The sequence below is a fragment of the Somniosus microcephalus genome, chromosome 3 (assembly GCF_052327205.1).
Source record: "Somniosus microcephalus isolate GS21.2 chromosome 3, FLI_Smic_1.0, whole genome shotgun sequence".
Lineage (NCBI taxonomy): Eukaryota > Metazoa > Chordata > Chondrichthyes > Squaliformes > Somniosidae > Somniosus > Somniosus microcephalus.
Window position 1 is genome coordinate 48,896,738 of NC_140989.1, and position 23,047 is coordinate 48,919,784.

At 49.1% G+C, this 23,047-nt stretch overlaps 1 protein-coding gene across 4 annotated transcripts in view; it reads right to left on the reverse strand.

Moving 5' to 3' along the window:
* The window catches only part of ppp1r21 (protein phosphatase 1, regulatory subunit 21), a 90,376-nt gene that overhangs the window by 59,253 nt on the left and 8,076 nt on the right, over positions 1-23,047 (reverse strand). The window contains exons 4-6 of one of the 4 annotated variants that reach the window (XM_085980353.1): positions 21,100-21,201; positions 16,032-16,094; positions 12,801-12,965 (exon numbers count right to left, since the gene is read on the reverse strand). In XM_085980353.1, coding sequence (XP_085836479.1) covers positions 12,801-12,965; positions 16,032-16,094; positions 21,100-21,201 — 330 coding nt within the window. Of the gene's footprint in view, positions 1-12,800; positions 12,966-16,031; positions 16,095-21,099; positions 21,205-23,047 lie in introns of all 4 variants that reach the window. The other 3 variants (XM_085980350.1, XM_085980358.1, XM_085980357.1) reach the window with 3 other exon arrangements.

Genomic DNA, 23,047 nt, shown 5'->3' on the forward strand with positions numbered 1-23,047 from the left:
GCTTTCCTCTCCCACCCCATCTCCAACCTCGCTTTCCTCTCCCACCCCATCTCCAACCTCGCTTTCCTCTCCCACCCCATCTCCAACCTCGCTTTCCTCTCCCACCCCATCTCCAACCTCGCTTTCCTCTCCCACCCCATCTCCAACCTCGCTTTCCTCTCCCACCCCATCTCCAACCTCGCTTTCCTCTCCCACCCCATCTCCAACCTCGCTTTCCTCTCCCACCCCATCTCCAACCTCGCTTTCCTCTCCCACCCCATCTCCAACCTCGCTTTCCTCTCCCACCCCATCTCCAACCTCGCTTTCCTCTCCCACCCCATCTCCAACCTCGCTTTCCTCTCCCACCCCATCTCCAACCTCGCTTTCCTCTCCCACCCCATCTCCAACCTCGCTTTCCTCTCCCACCCCATCTCCAACCTCGCTTTCCTCTCCCACCCCATCTCCAACCTCGCTTTCCTCTCCCACCCCATCTCCAACCTCGCTTTCCTCTCCCACCCCATCTCCAACCTCGCTTTCCTCTCCCACCCCATCTCCAACCTCGCTTTCCTCTCCCACCCCATCTCCAACCTCGCTTTCCTCTCCCACCCCATCTCCAACCTCGCTTTCCTCTCCCACCCCATCTCCAACCTCGCTTTCCTCTCCCACCCCATCTCCAACCTCGCTTTCCTCTCCCACCCCATCTCCAACCTCGCTTTCCTCTCCCACCCCATCTCCAACCTCGCTTTCCTCTCCCACCCCATCTCCAACCTCGCTTTCCTCTCCCACCCCATCTCCAACCTCGCTTTCCTCTCCCACCCCATCTCCAACCTCGCTTTCCTCTCCCACCCCATCTCCAACCTCGCTTTCCTCTCCCACCCCATCTCCAACCTCGCTTTCCTCTCCCACCCCATCTCCAACCTCGCTTTCCTCTCCCACCCCATCTCCAACCTCGCTTTCCTCTCCCACCCCATCTCCAACCTCGCTTTCCTCTCCCACCCCATCTCCAACCTCGCTTTCCTCTCCCACCCCATCTCCAACCTCGCTTTCCTCTCCCACCCCATCTCCAACCTCGCTTTCCTCTCCCACCCCATCTCCAACCTCGCTTTCCTCTCCCACCCCATCTCCAACCTCGCTTTCCTCTCCCACCCCATCTCCAACCTCGCTTTCCTCTCCCACCCCATCTCCAACCTCGCTTTCCTCTCCCACCCCATCTCCAACCTCGCTTTCCTCTCCCACCCCATCTCCAACCTCGCTTTCCTCTCCCACCCCATCTCCAACCTCGCTTTCCTCTCCCACCCCATCTCCAACCTCGCTTTCCTCTCCCACCCCATCTCCAACCTCGCTTTCCTCTCCCACCCCATCTCCAACCTCGCTTTCCTCTCCCACCCCATCTCCAACCTCGCTTTCCTCTCCACCCCATCTCCAACCTCGCTTTCCTCTCCCACCCCATCTCCAACCTCGCTTTCCTCTCCCACCCCATCTCCAACCTCGCTTTCCTCTCCCACCCCATCTCCAACCTCGCTTTCCTCTCCCACCCCATCTCCAACCTCGCTTTCCTCTCCCACCCCATCTCCAACCTCGCTTTCCTCTCCCACCCCATCTCCAACCTCGCTTTCCTCTCCCACCCCATCTCCAACCTCGCTTTCCTCTCCCACCCCATCTCCAACCTCGCTTTCCTCTCCCACCCCATCTCCAACCTCGCTTTCCTCTCCCACCCCATCTCCAACCTCGCTTTCCTCTCCCACCCCATCTCCAACCTCGCTTTCCTCTCCCACCCCATCTCCAACCTCGCTTTCCTCTCCCACCCCATCTCCAACCTCGCTTTCCTCTCCCACCCCATCTCCAACCTCGCTTTCCTCTCCCACCCCATCTCCAACCTCGCTTTCCTCTCCCACCCCATCTCCAACCTCGCTTTCCTCTCCCACCCCATCTCCAACCTCGCTTTCCTCTCCCACCCCATCTCCAACCTCGCTTTCCTCTCCCACCCCATCTCCAACCTCGCTTTCCTCTCCCACCCCATCTCCAACCTCGCTTTCCTCTCCCACCCCATCTCCAACCTCGCTTTCCTCTCCCACCCCATCTCCAACCTCGCTTTCCTCTCCCACCCCATCTCCAACCTCGCTTTCCTCTCCCACCCCATCTCCAACCTCGCTTTCCTCTCCCACCCCATCTCCAACCTCGCTTTCCTCTCCCACCCCATCTCCAACCTCGCTTTCCTCTCCCACCCCATCTCCAACCTCGCTTTCCTCTCCCACCCCATCTCCAACCTCGCTTTCCTCTCCCACCCCATCTCCAACCTCGCTTTCCTCTCCCACCCCATCTCCAACCTCGCTTTCCTCTCCCACCCCATCTCCAACCTCGCTTTCCTCTCCCACCCCATCTCCAACCTCGCTTTCCTCTCCCACCCCATCTCCAACCTCGCTTTCCTCTCCCACCCCATCTCCAACCTCGCTTTCCTCTCCCACCCCATCTCCAACCTCGCTTTCCTCTCCCACCCCATCTCCAACCTCGCTTTCCTCTCCCACCCCATCTCCAACCTCGCTTTCCTCTCCCACCCCATCTCCAACCTCGCTTTCCTCTCCCACCCCATCTCCAACCTCGCTTTCCTCTCCCACCCCATCTCCAACCTCGCTTTCCTCTCCCACCCCATCTCCAACCTCGCTTTCCTCTCCCACCCCATCTCCAACCTCGCTTTCCTCTCCCACCCCATCTCCAACCTCGCTTTCCTCTCCCACCCCATCTCCAACCTCGCTTTCCTCTCCCACCCCATCTCCAACCTCGCTTTCCTCTCCCACCCCATCTCCAACCTCGCTTTCCTCTCCCACCCCATCTCCAACCTCGCTTTCCTCTCCCACCCCATCTCCAACCTCGCTTTCCTCTCCCACCCCATCTCCAACCTCGCTTTCCTCTCCCACCCCATCTCCAACCTCGCTTTCCTCTCCCACCCCATCTCCAACCTCGCTTTCCTCTCCCACCCCATCTCCAACCTCGCTTTCCTCTCCCACCCCATCTCCAACCTCGCTTTCCTCTCCCACCCCATCTCCAACCTCGCTTTCCTCTCCCACCCCATCTCCAACCTCGCTTTCCTCTCCCACCCCATCTCCAACCTCGCTTTCCTCTCCCACCCCATCTCCAACCTCGCTTTCCTCTCCCACCCCATCTCCAACCTCGCTTTCCTCTCCCACCCCATCTCCAACCTCGCTTTCCTCTCCCACCCCATCTCCAACCTCGCTTTCCTCTCCCACCCCATCTCCAACCTCGCTTTCCTCTCCCACCCCATCTCCAACCTCGCTTTCCTCTCCCACCCCATCTCCAACCTCGCTTTCCTCTCCCACCCCATCTCCAACCTCGCTTTCCTCTCCCACCCCATCTCCAACCTCGCTTTCCTCTCCCACCCCATCTCCAACCTCGCTTTCCTCTCCACCCCATCTCCAACCTCGCTTTCCTCTCCCACCCCATCTCCAACCTCGCTTTCCTCTCCCACCCCATCTCCAACCTCGCTTTCCTCTCCCACCCCATCTCCAACCTCGCTTTCCTCTCCCACCCCATCTCCAACCTCGCTTTCCTCTCCCACCCCATCTCCAACCTCGCTTTCCTCTCCCACCCCATCTCCAACCTCGCTTTCCTCTCCCACCCCATCTCCAACCTCGCTTTCCTCTCCCACCCCATCTCCAACCTCGCTTTCCTCTCCCACCCCATCTCCAACCTCGCTTTCCTCTCCCACCCCATCTCCAACCTCGCTTTCCTCTCCCACCCCATCTCCAACCTCGCTTTCCTCTCCCACCCCATCTCCAACCTCGCTTTCCTCTCCCACCCCATCTCCAACCTCGCTTTCCTCTCCCACCCCATCTCCAACCTCGCTTTCCTCTCCCACCCCATCTCCAACCTCGCTTTCCTCTCCCACCCCATCTCCAACCTCGCTTTCCTCTCCCACCCCATCTCCAACCTCGCTTTCCTCTCCCACCCCATCTCCAACCTCGCTTTCCTCTCCCACCCCATCTCCAACCTCGCTTTCCTCTCCCACCCCATCTCCAACCTCGCTTTCCTCTCCCACCCCATCTCCAACCTCGCTTTCCTCTCCCACCCCATCTCCAACCTCGCTTTCCTCTCCCACCCCATCTCCAACCTCGCTTTCCTCTCCCACCCCATCTCCAACCTCGCTTTCCTCTCCCACCCCATCTCCAACCTCGCTTTCCTCTCCCACCCCATCTCCAACCTCGCTTTCCTCTCCCACCCCATCTCCAACCTCGCTTTCCTCTCCCACCCCATCTCCAACCTCGCTTTCCTCTCCCACCCCATCTCCAACCTCGCTTTCCTCTCCCACCCCATCTCCAACCTCGCTTTCCTCTCCCACCCCATCTCCAACCTCGCTTTCCTCTCCCACCCCATCTCCAACCTCGCTTTCCTCTCCCACCCCATCTCCAACCTCGCTTTCCTCTCCCACCCCATCTCCAACCTCGCTTTCCTCTCCCACCCCATCTCCAACCTCGCTTTCCTCTCCCACCCCATCTCCAACCTCGCTTTCCTCTCCCACCCCATCTCCAACCTCGCTTTCCTCTCCCACCCCATCTCCAACCTCGCTTTCCTCTCCCACCCCATCTCCAACCTCGCTTTCCTCTCCCACCCCATCTCCAACCTCGCTTTCCTCTCCCACCCCATCTCCAACCTCGCTTTCCTCTCCCACCCCATCTCCAACCTCGCTTTCCTCTCCCACCCCATCTCCAACCTCGCTTTCCTCTCCCACCCCATCTCCAACCTCGCTTTCCTCTCCCACCCCATCTCCAACCTCGCTTTCCTCTCCCACCCCATCTCCAACCTCGCTTTCCTCTCCCACCCCATCTCCAACCTCGCTTTCCTCTCCCACCCCATCTCCAACCTCGCTTTCCTCTCCCACCCCATCTCCAACCTCGCTTTCCTCTCCCACCCCATCTCCAACCTCGCTTTCCTCTCCCACCCCATCTCCAACCTCGCTTTCCTCTCCCACCCCATCTCCAACCTCGCTTTCCTCTCCCACCCCATCTCCAACCTCGCTTTCCTCTCCCACCCCATCTCCAACCTCGCTTTCCTCTCCCACCCCATCTCCAACCTCGCTTTCCTCTCCCACCCCATCTCCAACCTCGCTTTCCTCTCCCACCCCATCTCCAACCTCGCTTTCCTCTCCCACCCCATCTCCAACCTCGCTTTCCTCTCCCACCCCATCTCCAACCTCGCTTTCCTCTCCCACCCCATCTCCAACCTCGCTTTCCTCTCCCACCCCATCTCCAACCTCGCTTTCCTCTCCCACCCCATCTCCAACCTCGCTTTCCTCTCCCACCCCATCTCCAACCTCGCTTTCCTCTCCCACCCCATCTCCAACCTCGCTTTCCTCTCCCACCCCATCTCCAACCTCGCTTTCCTCTCCCACCCCATCTCCAACCTCGCTTTCCTCTCCCACCCCATCTCCAACCTCGCTTTCCTCTCCCACCCCATCTCCAACCTCGCTTTCCTCTCCCACCCCATCTCCAACCTCGCTTTCCTCTCCCACCCCATCTCCAACCTCGCTTTCCTCTCCCACCCCATCTCCAACCTCGCTTTCCTCTCCCACCCCATCTCCAACCTCGCTTTCCTCTCCCACCCCATCTCCAACCTCGCTTTCCTCTCCCACCCCATCTCCAACCTCGCTTTCCTCTCCCACCCCATCTCCAACCTCGCTTTCCTCTCCCACCCCATCTCCAACCTCGCTTTCCTCTCCACCCCATCTCCAACCCTCGCTTTCCTCTCCCACCCCATCTCCAACCTCGCTTTCCTCTCCCACCCCATCTCCAACCTCGCTTTCCTCTCCCACCCCATCTCCAACCTCGCTTTCCTCTCCCACCCCATCTCCAACCTCGCTTTCCTCTCCCACCCCATCTCCAACCTCGCTTTCCTCTCCCACCCCATCTCCAACCTCGCTTTCCTCTCCCACCCCATCTCCAACCTCGCTTTCCTCTCCCACCCCATCTCCAACCTCGCTTTCCTCTCCCACCCCATCTCCAACCTCGCTTTCCTCTCCCACCCCATCTCCAACCTCGCTTTCCTCTCCCACCCCATCTCCAACCTCGCTTTCCTCTCCCACCCCATCTCCAACCTCGCTTTCCTCTCCCACCCCATCTCCAACCTCGCTTTCCTCTCCCACCCCATCTCCAACCTCGCTTTCCTCTCCCACCCCATCTCCAACCTCGCTTTCCTCTCCCACCCCATCTCCAACCTCGCTTTCCTCTCCCACCCCATCTCCAACCTCGCTTTCCTCTCCCACCCCATCTCCAACCTCGCTTTCCTCTCCCACCCCATCTCCAACCTCGCTTTCCTCTCCCACCCCATCTCCAACCTCGCTTTCCTCTCCCACCCCATCTCCAACCTCGCTTTCCTCTCCCACCCCATCTCCAACCTCGCTTTCCTCTCCCACCCCATCTCCAACCTCGCTTTCCTCTCCCACCCCATCTCCAACCTCGCTTTCCTCTCCCACCCCATCTCCAACCTCGCTTTCCTCTCCCACCCCATCTCCAACCTCGCTTTCCTCTCCCACCCCATCTCCAACCTCGCTTTCCTCTCCCACCCCATCTCCAACCTCGCTTTCCTCTCCCACCCCATCTCCAACCTCGCTTTCCTCTCCCACCCCATCTCCAACCTCGCTTTCCTCTCCCACCCCATCTCCAACCTCGCTTTCCTCTCCCACCCCATCTCCAACCTCGCTTTCCTCTCCCACCCCATCTCCAACCTCGCTTTCCTCTCCCACCCCATCTCCAACCTCGCTTTCCTCTCCCACCCCATCTCCAACCTCGCTTTCCTCTCCCACCCCATCTCCAACCTCGCTTTCCTCTCCCACCCCATCTCCAACCTCGCTTTCCTCTCCCACCCCATCTCCAACCTCGCTTTCCTCTCCCACCCCATCTCCAACCTCGCTTTCCTCTCCCACCCCATCTCCAACCTCGCTTTCCTCTCCCACCCCATCTCCAACCTCGCTTTCCTCTCCCACCCCATCTCCAACCTCGCTTTCCTCTCCCACCCCATCTCCAACCTCGCTTTCCTCTCCCACCCCATCTCCAACCTCGCTTTCCTCTCCCACCCCATCTCCAACCTCGCTTTCCTCTCCCACCCCATCTCCAACCTCGCTTTCCTCTCCCACCCCATCTCCAACCTCGCTTTCCTCTCCCACCCCATCTCCAACCTCGCTTTCCTCTCCCACCCCATCTCCAACCTCGCTTTCCTCTCCCACCCCATCTCCAACCTCGCTTTCCTCTCCCACCCCATCTCCAACCTCGCTTTCCTCTCCCACCCCATCTCCAACCTCGCTTTCCTCTCCCACCCCATCTCCAACCTCGCTTTCCTCTCCCACCCCATCTCCAACCTCGCTTTCCTCTCCCACCCCATCTCCAACCTCGCTTTCCTCTCCCACCCCATCTCCAACCTCGCTTTCCTCTCCCACCCCATCTCCAACCTCGCTTTCCTCTCCCACCCCATCTCCAACCTCGCTTTCCTCTCCCACCCCATCTCCAACCTCGCTTTCCTCTCCCACCCCATCTCCAACCTCGCTTTCCTCTCCCACCCCATCTCCAACCTCGCTTTCCTCTCCCACCCCATCTCCAACCTCGCTTTCCTCTCCCACCCCATCTCCAACCTCGCTTTCCTCTCCCACCCCATCTCCAACCTCGCTTTCCTCTCCCACCCCATCTCCAACCTCGCTTTCCTCTCCCACCCCATCTCCAACCTCGCTTTCCTCTCCCACCCCATCTCCAACCTCGCTTTCCTCTCCCACCCCATCTCCAACCTCGCTTTCCTCTCCCACCCCATCTCCAACCTCGCTTTCCTCTCCCACCCCATCTCCAACCTCGCTTTCCTCTCCCACCCCATCTCCAACCTCGCTTTCCTCTCCCACCCCATCTCCAACCTCGCTTTCCTCTCCCACCCCATCTCCAACCTCGCTTTCCTCTCCCACCCCATCTCCAACCTCGCTTTCCTCTCCCACCCCATCTCCAACCTCGCTTTCCTCTCCCACCCCATCTCCAACCTCGCTTTCCTCTCCCACCCCATCTCCAACCTCGCTTTCCTCTCCCACCCCATCTCCAACCTCGCTTTCCTCTCCCACCCCATCTCCAACCTCGCTTTCCTCTCCCACCCCATCTCCAACCTCGCTTTCCTCTCCCACCCCATCTCCAACCTCGCTTTCCTCTCCCACCCCATCTCCAACCTCGCTTTCCTCTCCCACCCCATCTCCAACCTCGCTTTCCTCTCCCACCCCATCTCCAACCTCGCTTTCCTCTCCCACCCCATCTCCAACCTCGCTTTCCTCTCCCACCCCATCTCCAACCTCGCTTTCCTCTCCCACCCCATCTCCAACCTCGCTTTCCTCTCCCACCCCATCTCCAACCTCGCTTTCCTCTCCCACCCCATCTCCAACCTCGCTTTCCTCTCCCACCCCATCTCCAACCTCGCTTTCCTCTCCCACCCCATCTCCAACCTCGCTTTCCTCTCCCACCCCATCTCCAACCTCGCTTTCCTCTCCCACCCCATCTCCAACCTCGCTTTCCTCTCCCACCCCATCTCCAACCTCGCTTTCCTCTCCCACCCCATCTCCAACCTCGCTTTCCTCTCCCACCCCATCTCCAACCTCGCTTTCCTCTCCCACCCCATCTCCAACCTCGCTTTCCTCTCCCACCCCATCTCCAACCTCGCTTTCCTCTCCCACCCCATCTCCAACCTCGCTTTCCTCTCCCACCCCATCTCCAACCTCGCTTTCCTCTCCCACCCCATCTCCAACCTCGCTTTCCTCTCCCACCCCATCTCCAACCTCGCTTTCCTCTCCCACCCCATCTCCAACCTCGCTTTCCTCTCCCACCCCATCTCCAACCTCGCTTTCCTCTCCCACCCCATCTCCAACCTCGCTTTCCTCTCCCACCCCATCTCCAACCTCGCTTTCCTCTCCCACCCCATCTCCAACCTCGCTTTCCTCTCCCACCCCATCTCCAACCTCGCTTTCCTCTCCCACCCCATCTCCAACCTCGCTTTCCTCTCCCACCCCATCTCCAACCTCGCTTTCCTCTCCCACCCCATCTCCAACCTCGCTTTCCTCTCCCACCCCATCTCCAACCTCGCTTTCCTCTCCCACCCCATCTCCAACCTCGCTTTCCTCTCCCACCCCATCTCCAACCTCGCTTTCCTCTCCCACCCCATCTCCAACCTCGCTTTCCTCTCCCACCCCATCTCCAACCTCGCTTTCCTCTCCCACCCCATCTCCAACCTCGCTTTCCTCTCCCACCCCATCTCCAACCTCGCTTTCCTCTCCCACCCCATCTCCAACCTCGCTTTCCTCTCCCACCCCATCTCCAACCTCGCTTTCCTCTCCCACCCCATCTCCAACCTCGCTTTCCTCTCCCACCCCATCTCCAACCTCGCTTTCCTCTCCCACCCCATCTCCAACCTCGCTTTCCTCTCCCACCCCATCTCCAACCTCGCTTTCCTCTCCCACCCCATCTCCAACCTCGCTTTCCTCTCCCACCCCATCTCCAACCTCGCTTTCCTCTCCCACCCCATCTCCAACCTCGCTTTCCTCTCCCACCCCATCTCCAACCTCGCTTTCCTCTCCCACCCCATCTCCAACCTCGCTTTCCTCTCCCACCCCATCTCCAACCTCGCTTTCCTCTCCCACCCCATCTCCAACCTCGCTTTCCTCTCCCACCCCATCTCCAACCTCGCTTTCCTCTCCCACCCCATCTCCAACCTCGCTTTCCTCTCCCACCCCATCTCCAACCTCGCTTTCCTCTCCCACCCCATCTCCAACCTCGCTTTCCTCTCCCACCCCATCTCCAACCTCGCTTTCCTCTCCCACCCCATCTCCAACCTCGCTTTCCTCTCCCACCCCATCTCCAACCTCGCTTTCCTCTCCCACCCCATCTCCAACCTCGCTTTCCTCTCCCACCCCATCTCCAACCTCGCTTTCCTCTCCCACCCCATCTCCAACCTCGCTTTCCTCTCCCACCCCATCTCCAACCTCGCTTTCCTCTCCCACCCCATCTCCAACCTCGCTTTCCTCTCCCACCCCATCTCCAACCTCGCTTTCCTCTCCACCCCATCTCCAACCTCGCTTTCCTCTCCAAAGTCCTTGAACGTGTTTGCCACTGCCCAAAAATGTACCATCTTTTCTGCAATTTCATGCCTGGATTTCTCCAAACAGGTTTGAACCTCTGCAACACTAGTGAAACAGCTCTAACGAAAGTTGCAAATGACATCCTCCATTACCGTGAATTCTCTCTCCTGGTCATCTCTACAGGCTTTGACAACACCACACAAACCTCCTCCAAAGCCTCCCCTCCATTGCAGCTCAGTGGGACTGCCCTAGCTTGGCTCCAAACTTAACTATCCAATCATAACCAGAGAACTTCCAGCTTCTCTTCCTTCCCTCAGTGTTATCTCAGGAATCTCCAAAGGATATAGCCTTGACCTCTTCCTCTATGCGCTGCTCATTGCATATGAAGACATAGGGTCTGGTTTGACACTGACAACACCCAGTTCTACCTCTCCAGCACATCTCCTGACCCCTCCACTGCCTCCGTACTGTCAAATTGCTTGCCCAACATCCAGTCTTGGATGAGCTGCAATTTAAACAACAGGAAGACCAAAGCCATCGTCTTCAGTCACGCTAAAAACTCAGCACCCTCGTCATTAATTCCATCCCCCTCCACAGGCTGTCAGTTTGCTCACTTCAGCAACCTATTCGACTCCAAACTCATTGTCCAACTCCATCACAAGACCCCTTACTTTCACCTCTAACATCACCCACCTCTGTTTCTGCCTCAGCTCTTCTGCTGCTGAAGCCCTCATCCATGTTTTGGTCACCTCCGAATGGCCTGTTTCTGTGCTGTAAATACTTTGTAATATTAGGTAATATTCCAATGCTCGGCTACCCGCCATCCCATCTGGGATCTCTGTAACCTCCTCCTCTAGCCCTACATCCGCCCTCCCCCACTCTGTTCTGCTAACTCTGGCCGCTTGTGCATCCGTCCCCCTCTTCGTCCCACCTTTGGTGGCCACGTCATCAGCTGCCTTAGCCCCACACTCTGGATATCCCTGCCCAATCTCCTTTGTCTCTCCACTAATATCCTCTTTAAAATTTACCTCTTTGACCAAGTTTTTTGCCATTCCTCCTAATATTTCCTTTTTTGCCACCCATTTTTGTCAGATTATGCTCCTGTTAAGCACCTTTGACTTTTCCCTACATTAAAGATGCTATCTAAATACAAGTTGTTGTTGATGAATAATTTCATGAAGTCACCCATACTCCAGGATAAATCACCAACATTTATCAAAACTTTTGAAGCCAAAGTCAAGTCAATGTTTTAACAGGCTGATAATTTCTTCTCCCCCTATGAGAGTAGGATATTGATTTAATTTCCCAAATAAATTTCTTGTTTGCAGTTGGTATAAAAACAATTTTTCCAAGACCACCACATTTATTTCTGTAATACAAGGCTATACAAGGCTTTGGTACATCCAAACTTGAGTATTGTGCCCAGTTTTCTGCCCTATACACAATGAAAGAATTCAAGTCTCTGGAGAAGGTACAGAGGAGGGCGACCAGAATGATACCTAGTTTTAAAAGTCTTGGTTAGGAGGACAGGTCCAAAAGTTAGGGCATTTATTGGAGAATACTTAGCAGATACAATTCAGGTTTATAAAATGAAGGGGGGGGATTGGACTCCGATGGATTCGTTATCAGAGATGGAGAAGGATGGTCGGACTAGAGGCTGTGGATATAACATTTATAGACAGAGGGAGGCTGGATGCCAGAAAAAAAGTCATCTCTCTCAGGAACAACTACTGAAACACACAGTAGGTATGCATTCATACAGTTCTTTAAAAGTTCCTGAGAGAAAAGCGTACATATCCAATTATAGAGTGTAAGCTGCGATTGTGAGGAGTTATGGGCTACCATAGTATCCTGGAGCCTTGCTTGATTGCTTTAGGCAATCAAGAAGGATTTCCCAGGATATTTCCTGAATTGGTCGCAAGATTTTCACCTCTCCCAGGAGATCACGTGATTAACAGGTAGGTCATTGGTATTCATGGGTGCACCATTGTTTGAATGCAAGAAGCTTGTTGGACCTGCTGTTCTTTCCTCTCTTTGTTTAAAAAAAATCTTCATAGTTATACAAACATTTAAAAGGCAGAAATTTATATACATTTAGAATAAACTTTCAGCTATTAAGGGTTAACGTAATCAGGGAAGGTTCACTGTTCGTGCAGAAAATCTTTTAACTGAATAAAACCAGACTGAATAACTTTGCAATAGGCGTTAAAAATATGGCACCCTGGAGTGATTTGAAGGCTGTAACTTCACCGGGGTTTATTTGACCTTTATAAGCCGTTTAGGATTTTGCTCAGTTAGGATCTCCTGTAAAATCCTCAGTAACTATCTTAGTCACTATAAGCAATACACAAAATAAAAACATTTGCCTACTTCAGCAGTTAAAAAAAATATTTTATAAAACAAAATCTCATTCCTCAGCCCCACATTATTCTGCAAACTATAGGTGACTTCCTTTCTAGTTGCTTGGAAACCACAGTGCAACACTTTGAGAACAGAAGTTCATTAACTGAAAAATGCTGCAAGTTACTGTGGAATTCAGGTCTTAAGATACCATCTATGCAACACTGCAGGAGGAGAAAAAAAAACAGCCCCATGGCTGCTGGCTTACACTTCTGTACACCAAATTCCTTCCCAGAGTTGGCACATGGCAGGGGAAGAGCTTTAAAAAAAGATAGCTGAAGCTGAAAGCTCACCCTAAAAAAAAAATGAAAGGTCTAACCTCTAAATTTGCTTTGTCATTCTGAAGTTTTTCTATGGTCTCCATGTACTTCTGCTTCAAGCCATCAACCACAGCATGATGTTGCATGGTATCTCTCTCCAGCACCACTAATCGTTCTCTGAGCTCAGTTTCAATTTGTCTATGTTTCTCTTGAGCTTCTTGTACCTGTACATTCAAGGAAATATAAAGGAAGAAGCACACACAGATACTTAGATTTGATAGGTTGGTTTAATTTAGATGCTCTTAATTACTCAGTGATACAGTAAGAGTTAGGCGGAACACCCTTTCTTGCCCAGTGTTTTTCACATTTCAAACTTTTGTGTCCTATCACAATAAACCTAACTAGAATAAAAATGTTTCAATTATTTATTTATTTTTTAAAACTCCTGGAGTTTGTGCAAAGGCTCTATTCAACAGAGACCTTTGATACTAAATGCTTCATACCTGAAGAACTCAACTGTGGGAACCTGCAAGAATGCTACCTGTCAAGTTTAAAGAAATACTCCAAAAAACTTCTAAAAATTGATACTTTGAACCTCATCCCAGTATGTCACGTTAATATGTAGGTGAAGCTCGGAGTTATATTTTTTACTTCTCAAAATGCCCAAATAGCTATGCTGCAATCTTAGTAACCATTACACTCAGCCCCAATATGAAAATGAGGAAGGGAGTCATCAGGATAATGTCCTCCATGTGGACAGTCAATCCAATTGGGTAACAATATTCATTTGCCTCAATTGATACAGATCTTTCCTCCTCCTCTGCAGAAAATACTGAGTTGCATTGGGGCAGGATTCCATGGGTATCTTGCCTGGTCTTAATGTGTAAACCTAGACAGTGCATGCCAGCAGGCTATATGACTGTATAGCACATCATAGCCAAGCCCAATTGCGTCCTCACACAAGGTACAAACTTTCAGTTTCCAGCAACAGTCACTAAATAAGAATGAAGAGAAATTGCAGCCGGAACGGACTCAAAATAAGAAAAAAAAAGTATGAATGAAACTCCACCCCTCCCCCCAAAAAAATGAACTTGCATTTATATAGCACCTTTCACAACCTTAGGATGATCCAAAGCACAGTCAATTAATTACTTTTGATGTGTAGTCACTGTTATTTTGCAGGCAATCGTAGCAGCCAATTTGCACACAGCAACCTCCCACAAACAGAGATAAGAGGGACAAAGTCCTGGGAGTTCCTCCATTTGTATATGAAGAATGAATAAAGGATTATATTTTCCAGTCAGCATCCAGCTCAGCAAAAAGCCCTCAGCTATTTTTGACATTAATCAATAGCTGTAGTTTCCACAGAATTTACAGCACAGAAACAGGCCATTCGGCCCAACTGGTCTGTGCCGGCAGAGCACAGGAGGATGACAAAGAACTACTAAAGCTTAGAAATTGTGAGAACGGATACTTTACTGAAAACTGATAATCTCATGGGGCAGGAGGCAGTGTGACCATGGGGATCTTATTTATTATTAATATTTAAAAGCAATGTATGAAAGATGGCTTCCAGAGCAGGCATCAACTTTTCCCATTCAACCAGGACGGTGGAAAACATTGCAGCCAGAACAAAACAAAACAACCCTCTGCATAGTAATCAAACCAACTCTCAAGAGAATGAGATAGAAACATTTGGGAAGACTATCTAGAAAAATCTGGTTTTAATCTGTAAATCTTATTTGCTGAAAACTGCATGTACCTGGCAACCATTGCAAGTACTACAGCACAGTACGAGGGGATTCTGGTTTACATCCTCATCTTACCATACATACGAGACTGCTACATATATTACATAATGTACTGCTGGTTACCCAATTTCAGACAGATCACATTTGGAGCCAAAAGACTGACCATGTCCCTAAATCATCAAAATAAAAAGCAGCAGTCTCTAGAGCTGGTTATAGAACAATGCTGGCAAGTGTTTAGAAGCAAGATGGCCACCCATGCTCTTGGCCTAAAAGGTGTGCTCTAATCTAGAGAATATAATAAGGGAATTTAAAAAAAAAATCAGTTTTATTGCTTCAGAGTGGAGCTATGGATGCCCTTGAAATTAGAGAGCCAAAAAAAAACAAGCTCGGTGACCCAAAACCATTATTAAAGAAACAAAAATGTGGCGAGTGAACAAAAAATTGTGGAGACACGGAATGGTTGTTAAATGCTGTCCCAGACTGCATTTGAAATTGATCCAAAATTAAATCAGCACAGTACTCTTGGGCAGACTCCAGACTGCCCCAAAATATTCTTTGTTCAAACATATGAACAGCCCCTTTGTAAAAGAAATGTCATTTACCAAGAATAATGACCTCACAGACGCCAATAAAAGGGTTTCGATAGCTTTTGGTACATCCACTCCTCTTGATTTTAATTCTCTGATGATTCACATTTCTTAATTCAAATTATTGGATAGTAAGGTTTTTGCACAGAAAACAGGCTTTGAATCATCAGGAGTGGACTGTATACACTTGAGTTTCTTCCAATGAATTTACAATTTAATAGGGCTGACACCCAAGTAATTAAACTCATAGGGAAAAAGACTGTATTCAGGAAACATTTCTTTATAGGCAAATTTCTACCATGAACATTACTAAATCACGAGACTTTCTGGACAACAGACTTGCTTGTAACTAAATGCAATTGTTTTATAATATAGATGATATAATTTAATGACTGTTTTGAAGTTACTTAAAGAAACCATCCACATTTAAAAACATCAGTTGTAAAGGAGCAGTATGCCATTATTTACAGTGTAATTACTATTATGATTCTCCCAAATTAAAGAAAAAAATTGAAATAAAAACTGGAATTAAACTATTACAGTGTTAAGGAGTGTTATTTCAAACAGAACAGAACTAAGCAGACTGCCTGTATGCTCCTGTTGATCTAGTTTCATCTAGTTCCTCGAGCAATAGGCAAACAAACTCAACCCCTAAACCGAGGAGGGAAAAGGGAGGGTCGAGTGGAGGGGTGGGTATCAAAAGGAGAGAAGAGCAGGGGCACAACTGAAGGGAGGGAAGAGGTGGAGAAGGTAGAAAGGAGTAGGGGAACAGTCGAAGGGAGGAGGAGACAGGAATCAGTGCCAGTGCCCCCAGTGGGATGATTGTTATATTATTTTTCAGGTTACATGAAAAAGGATGTACTTTAGGTTTTGTATTTTTCATGTAAAACCTGAACAGGATCAGGCTTGGGTGGAATTCCCCCCCCCCCAGTCAAATTCTTCTGATACTCACACGTGGAAAATAACCACTCGGGCAACCAGCACCTGGGGAACCATACCCAGCAGGAGTTAAAGCCTTCAGGAGAGGAGGAGCAAGAAAAGTGATGAAAATTTAAAAATAATACACAGAAGGGAGAAATATATCCAATTACTGCTCCTATAAAAATGGTTTCCAGCTGAAAGCACATATTAAAATAAACTACATGTACCATATCCCTCCTGCATAAAAGTTTGGACAAATCCAAAATTCTAGCCAAGAGAATTAAAATACCCTTACACATCCTCCTGTGACTCCCAATACACTAATACAGGTAAACTTAAGGGTTTTTCTCTAACTGCAGTTGGATGTGCATCCCTCTTAGGATCGGAGAAAGACAAATCAGAATATTTTATTAATGGAGAGAGACTAGGAGCGGAGGAGAAGCAATGGGATTTAGGTGTCCATGTACACAAATCCAAAAGCTAATGCACAGGTTCAAAAAGTAATCCAAAAGGTTAATAAAGTTGCTCTTTATCCCAAGCGAGTTAATTCAAAATTAAGGAAGCGGTACTTCAGTTGTACAGAGCCTTGGTCCGACCCCGTCGAGAACACAGCATTCAGTTTTGGGCACCGAACCTCAGGGAAGATATATTGGCCTTGGAAGTGGTACAGTGCAGATTCACTGGAATGATTCTTGGGCTTACAGGGTTAAATTTATGCATAAACTTAGTTTCTATTCCTCGAGTGTAGAAGGGGTGATCTAATCAAGGTATTTAAAATTATAAAATGAATTAGATAGGGTAGATACATTTCCTCTGGTGGTGGAATCCAGGAGAGTATAAAATCTTAAAGTTAAAGCTAGGCCATTTAGGAGCGAAAGCAGGGAGGCATTTTTTTTCCCCCAACATAGGGTAGTGGAAATCTGGAATACACTCCCCTAAAAAGGATGTAGAAGCTGAAATTTTCAAGACTCAGCTATGATTTAATTGAGTGGTGAAACAGGCTCGAGGGGCTGAATGGCTTACTGCTGTTCCATTGTTCCTACCCCACTAAATTTGTGACACAAATCAACATTAAAAATGGTTCAAAGTGAAAAGCTGTATGAGCCAGCAGAAAACATCTGGTCTCCATTCCTGACATTCTGCCAACAGCAGACATCAGCAAAACACTCAACTTAACACTACAGCCAAACAAAAATCACACTGCAACCCACTTAACCAAAAGAGATGCACAAAGAGTCGCAGGAAAATTGAAATAGCATCGATAGGAAAGGGCACACACCACCACACTCCCACCTTGAGCAAACAGTGAGTCGAGCGGTGTGGAGAAAGAAGGAATGGTAGACAAGGCAAGGGGAGTGGAGGGAGGTGCATGGGTGACAGAGGATGCAGAAGATTGAAGGGAATGCAGAGAGAGATGGGGGTTGACAGAGTAAAAGTGTGGACTGAGTGTAGGGATGGGGAGGAAAGGACAAGGGGGACATACGTATAACTTGAAATTTCTTACGACTGCATGTTCTTCCTGTATTATAATTTCTGTCTCACATTGTGACACTAAAAGTAACGCCTATTTACATTACTTTTAAACGGGTAACATTTTCACAGCTCCTTTACTATACTCACCTTTATGTCCTCCTACATTAGGTAGCGCTGCTACCTTTCTTTCATTCTATTATCTTTGTTCCTTGCCTTGAGCCTCCCTGAGCCTGTTTCCTCTGTGCAACAAAGTTCAGATATTTTATTTTAAAACCAACCAATAAGTGGTTTAATTTTTTTAATAAACTTTTTTACTCACTTTTTATATTTTGATACCTTACACATGCTGAGTGTTTTCCACTTATTTGCTGTGCTAAGAAATAAATGATGTTGCTTATCAGTGTGTCTTTTAGTAGGGTATGGGTACAGTAGCCTACTGATTATGGCAATCTAGAAGTTGCATGCTCAAATCCCACCATCGCAAATTGTGAAAACGAATGTGTTATATCTAGTCATTGAGGGCTAGCATCAGAAGAATAACCGTGAAAATTTCTGGATTGTAGTAAAAACCCAACTGATTCACGAATGGCCTCCAGACAAGAAAACCTGCTGCCCCTATATGGTCTAGCCTAAATGTGATTCCAGTCCCACACCATGTGGTTGACTCAATGTCCTCAAGGTAACTTGGGATGAGCAACAAGTACCACATCACAAGACCTAAATTTTTTAAAACTTATCATGAGCAACACCACGGGAGATCTACTTATCAATACATAATACAAATGCAGACACATACACCCATGTATCCAAAATAAATGCTTCAACACCACTGAACAAACTACATAAATTCATTAAATAATGGTGGTAAATAATCAATGGATTGCTTCTTCATCGGTATAGTGTAGCCCCAAAAAAAATCTTCACTTTGACTAAGTTGTCAGGCTTAGAACAAATGGCTGGGGAGGAAGTCACAAGAGTGGTTCTGAAAATATCAGTTATCTGAAGAAATGCAACATCATACAAGTCTCCAACTTCCATTTATAATGGCCACTATATAGAAGCCATTCTGTTCCTGGTGCTAATTGGGAATGACAGGAACAAGGGCAGCAGAATGAATGATGAGACAAAACTGATTGTCCTTGTATTGCAATTCCTCACTGGGAGGGGGAAAAAAAAAATCACTAACTCATTCGCGGGTAACACAGTTGAGGGAACTTCATTTTTGCTTCAAACTTCACATAGCCTCCTCCCTCCATACAACCTCAAAAATCCTTATGTTCCTGTACTTACCCTCTACTCTTAGGATTCTCGCCTACTTTGCATCCCTCCTTCTCTTCACTCCACTATTGGCTGCAGAGCGCCAGCCATTTCAGCTCCACACTCAAATACTCCCCAAACCTTTCCAACTTGCTACTTCTCTCCCCTTCAAAAATAGGATAGGTAAATTGAGAGGTTGTTGGTCACTAACCCCTCCTCCTCCTTCCTCCATTTTTCAGTCACTGGTTATTTTCTACCCTTGTCAAGTACCTTGAAATGTTCTATTATGTTAAAAGCGCTATGTAAATGCAAGTTGCTCATCTTTAATTTAAAACTCACATGGGTACTAGATCTCTCAAGAGTCTGAGATTAGGCAGTACTTCATTGATGGGTGGAGTTTTCAGAATTTCAGCTCAACAACTTGCATTTATATAGCGCAATTAATGTAGTAATTAGCACATCCCAATGCACTTCAGAGGTGTGATTATCAAACAAAATTTGACAGACCCACATAGGAGACAATAGCACAAGTGACCAAAAGTTTGGCCAAAGTAGGTTTTAAGGAGCGTCTTAGAGAGGTAGAGGTGTTTAGGGAGGAAATTCCAGGATATACTAATTTAGTAATAATCTGTGTTTAATTTATCTATATTTACTTGCACAAGATCTTATATACTTCGATGTGGTCCTCTCCAAACTTTACCAATAGCACGCCAAAAGGAATGCATTAAGTGAAAGGTTTTAGTGTGAGAAGGTGCAATAAAAATACAATTTTGCAGTTTAAAATTAGAAACTTTACTCATGTGACTTGCATTGATTGCCATGGCAGAGAGATCGTAAATTACATATTAAGATGGTGGATGATTCATGAAAAAAAGTCATATTGCTGACATCTTACTTGCTGATACAGCAGATTACTTTTCTGAAATTGTTAAATTTGATTTAAAGGGTATTTAAAGACTAGTGTGTGCACCTGGCAGCAGGATTACGGAACTGTTTGCTGGACCTTTGAGGGACAGTGAACATAAAATATTTACTTTAAGTTTGAACAACCACAGAATTTAGTTCCAGATGAATACATCACTTTGTTTAAATTCATAGGAATTATTTTTCTATATTTTTATGAGCCAGTGAATAACTGATAAAAGGATGTAGGCTATACATAAAATCCATACACTTACTTTAGGTCTACCAGGTACATTCTTCTGGACTGAACCAGTATAACTGTGATATAATCAAATATAAAGTCAGAAATGGAACTGCCTTGATGTGCAATGTGCATCTACCTAAATTGGTCCATTTTTTGTCAATTTCATCTTTTTGAATAATTTAGTTGTTATCGGTCTTCCCTGCCTTTCTTAAATTTTTAAAACTGTTAGGTTGCACTTATCAGTCACCTGCAGTTCAAGGGATTATTAATGATTTTCCTAAATGCTATTCAGTCAGTAAATGGCATGCAGGTGCAGCAGGCCGTTAAGAAGGCAAATGGTATGTTGGCCTTCGTAGCGAGAGGATTAGAGTACAGGAACAAGGATGTCTTGCTGCAGTTGTACAGGGCCTTGGTGAGACCACACCTTGAGTATTGTGTGCAGTTTTGGTCGCCTTATCTGAGGAAGGATGTTCTTGCCATGGAGGGAGTGCAGCGAAGATTCTCCAGACTGATACCTGGGATGGCAGGAATGACGTACAAGGAGAGATTGGGTCGATTGGGCTTATACTCGCTGGAGTTTAGAAGAATGAGAGGGGATCTCATTGAAACTTAAAATTCTAACAGGACTAGACAGACTAGATGCAGGAAGGATGTTCCCAATGGTGGGGGAGTCCAGAACCAGGGGTCACAGTCTAAAGATAAGGGGTAAGCCATTTAGGACAGAGAGGAGGAGGAATTTCTTCACCCAGAGAGTGGTGAACCTGTGAAATTCTCTACCACAGAAGGCAGTAGAGGCCAATTCATTAAATATATTCAAGAAGGAGTTAGATATATTTCTTAAGGCTAAAGGGATCAAGGGATATGGGGAGAAGGCAGGGACAGGGTACTGAGTTTGGATGATCAGCCATGATCTCATTGAATGATGGAGCAGGCTTGAGGGGCCGAATGGCCTACTCCTGCTCCTATCTTCTATGTTTCTATGATGTAACTAAACTATGCAAACCAAAAGGTTCCAATTTTGATTCCTGGTTTGTGCTAAGTTAACGGATATCAGAGCTCAGGAATCAGACTGTATTTAAAAATCCCTCTGAGGATCTTGAGCCTGTAACTTACTATTATATAGTAGTCAATAGTTTGGATTTTTCACACCTGTTGTTACAGCAGCTCTTCTCACAAATTCTGCTATGTGCGAGGTAGCTTGGATACTGTGGAATTAACTCACTTGTTTGTGCAGTCGCTCATTTTCCTCGATCTTGTTCTGCAGATCTTCATCAAACACACTCTGTCGCTGCTGGTTCATTTGAGATGGAGAGTCAGCACTCTTCTGCTGTAGAAAACCAGTCAAAATTTAGTTAATAGCTATCCCGGTTTTCAAGGTAGTGCACATCCAATTTTCAAGGTAGTGCACCACTGCACCTGTACATGGCGTTGTAAAGTAATGTTATGTGAAGAACTGAGTACAAGGGGGCATCACCTACTCTTGTGGCTGTCAATCAACTAACTTCCATCTGTTTAGTTGAACTTTCACAGCAATTCCTAACATTCACCACTGGGTGATGCTGCGCCAATAAAATTGCTGGACAGGGCAGACATCTTGGTAAAGGTAAAGTCAAATGTTCACTTTCTCCCAGCCATGCTGTCCATCCCTGCCACAAAAATTTAACAGACCCCACTCAAACCTAATGCTGCCAATCAACATAGCCAAATCCTGGCCCCATGCCACACAAGACCGACAGCCCCAATGAACTTTAGTCTTACTGACCAATCGCACTTTGGTACTACCACGGGGAACAAAAACACTGCTTAATTCCTCCCCTGTCCCACATAGACCTTGTCCAAATGGCTCATGACGGACTTCTCCCAATGCCTCTTCCAAACTCAACCCTGATGGCTTGCACAAACTCTGGTCTACCACCATGATCAACCAACAAAAATCCTGCTGCATTTCTACTTTTAGCAGTTAGCCCACCATATGTGCCCAACACCCTAGCCGAGCTTCAGTTCACCTGCTCCAATGAACATCTGTTGATACCTTTGTCACACTTTAGCATATCAGCCTGCCTGATGAACAGCCCAAAGACATGTATTAGCAAGACATTAGAACCTTCCCTAACCACCACTGAACATTGCTTGTGATTTTAACCCCTTCCTTAATTGATCAGTGGTTTTCAGATTTCAGCGCACCCACCCCCCTCCCCCTTGATGATTACAGCATCATTTTCCACCTCTGGACCAGCCCTTCCACTAACATCCTGCTTTTCCCTCCATCATTTGGCAACAGTTTGGTTGTACACCGTCTCTCCCGTCCATCATCTCCACCTCCTTCCCTCGTCAACCTCACCCTTGCTCTCTCCTTTCCCCCCCGCCACCACCCCATTTTGTAGCCTCCTCTCCTCCCTTCGATTCAGTTATACCCACACCTTCTAAACTTGAATGTTACATTTGACATTGACACCCTATGTGCAATGTCATGAGGGATCTACAAATATATAATTCACACACAAACTGCTCATAGTATTTTAAGGTAATTGGCAAAAGAACCAGAAGCGAGATGAGGAGGATTTTTTTTTAAAGCAGCGAGTTATGATGATCTGAAATGCACTGCCTGAAAGGGTGGTGGAAGCAGATTCAATACTAACTTTCAAAAGGGAATTGTATAAATACTTGAAGGGGAGAAAATTGTAGGGCTACGTGGAGAGGGGCGGGGGGCTAACTGGATAGCTCTTTCAAAAGAGCTGGCACAGGCATGGTGGGCTGAATGGCCTCCTTCTGTGCTGCATCATTCGATGATAGTAGTCTGGATAGATTAAATAACTGACATCAGTGTGAAATTGAATTGGATATGGAGGTGATTGTTAAAATTGCAAAATTAAATGATACCAAAAACTAGAAGAGACAGGATGGTATAGTAGGTCACCTCGTGCCCCTGGATTTGAAACTACTGTACTTGAAATGTACTTATCACACCATATCGGACAGCATAATTTTAGCACTAGTCTAATTCCAGGGTCCAGAGCTGAAAAACAGATCAGTAAGATGTGCAAGTTTATCACTGGTTGAGATAGTAGATAAGCAACCCATCCTAGAACTCTGCCAATGCCACTCATATTTTTCTCTTCTTCCCCCAAAAACAAGGAATGACTTAACTCCCTCTTGGTATCTCTTGATAC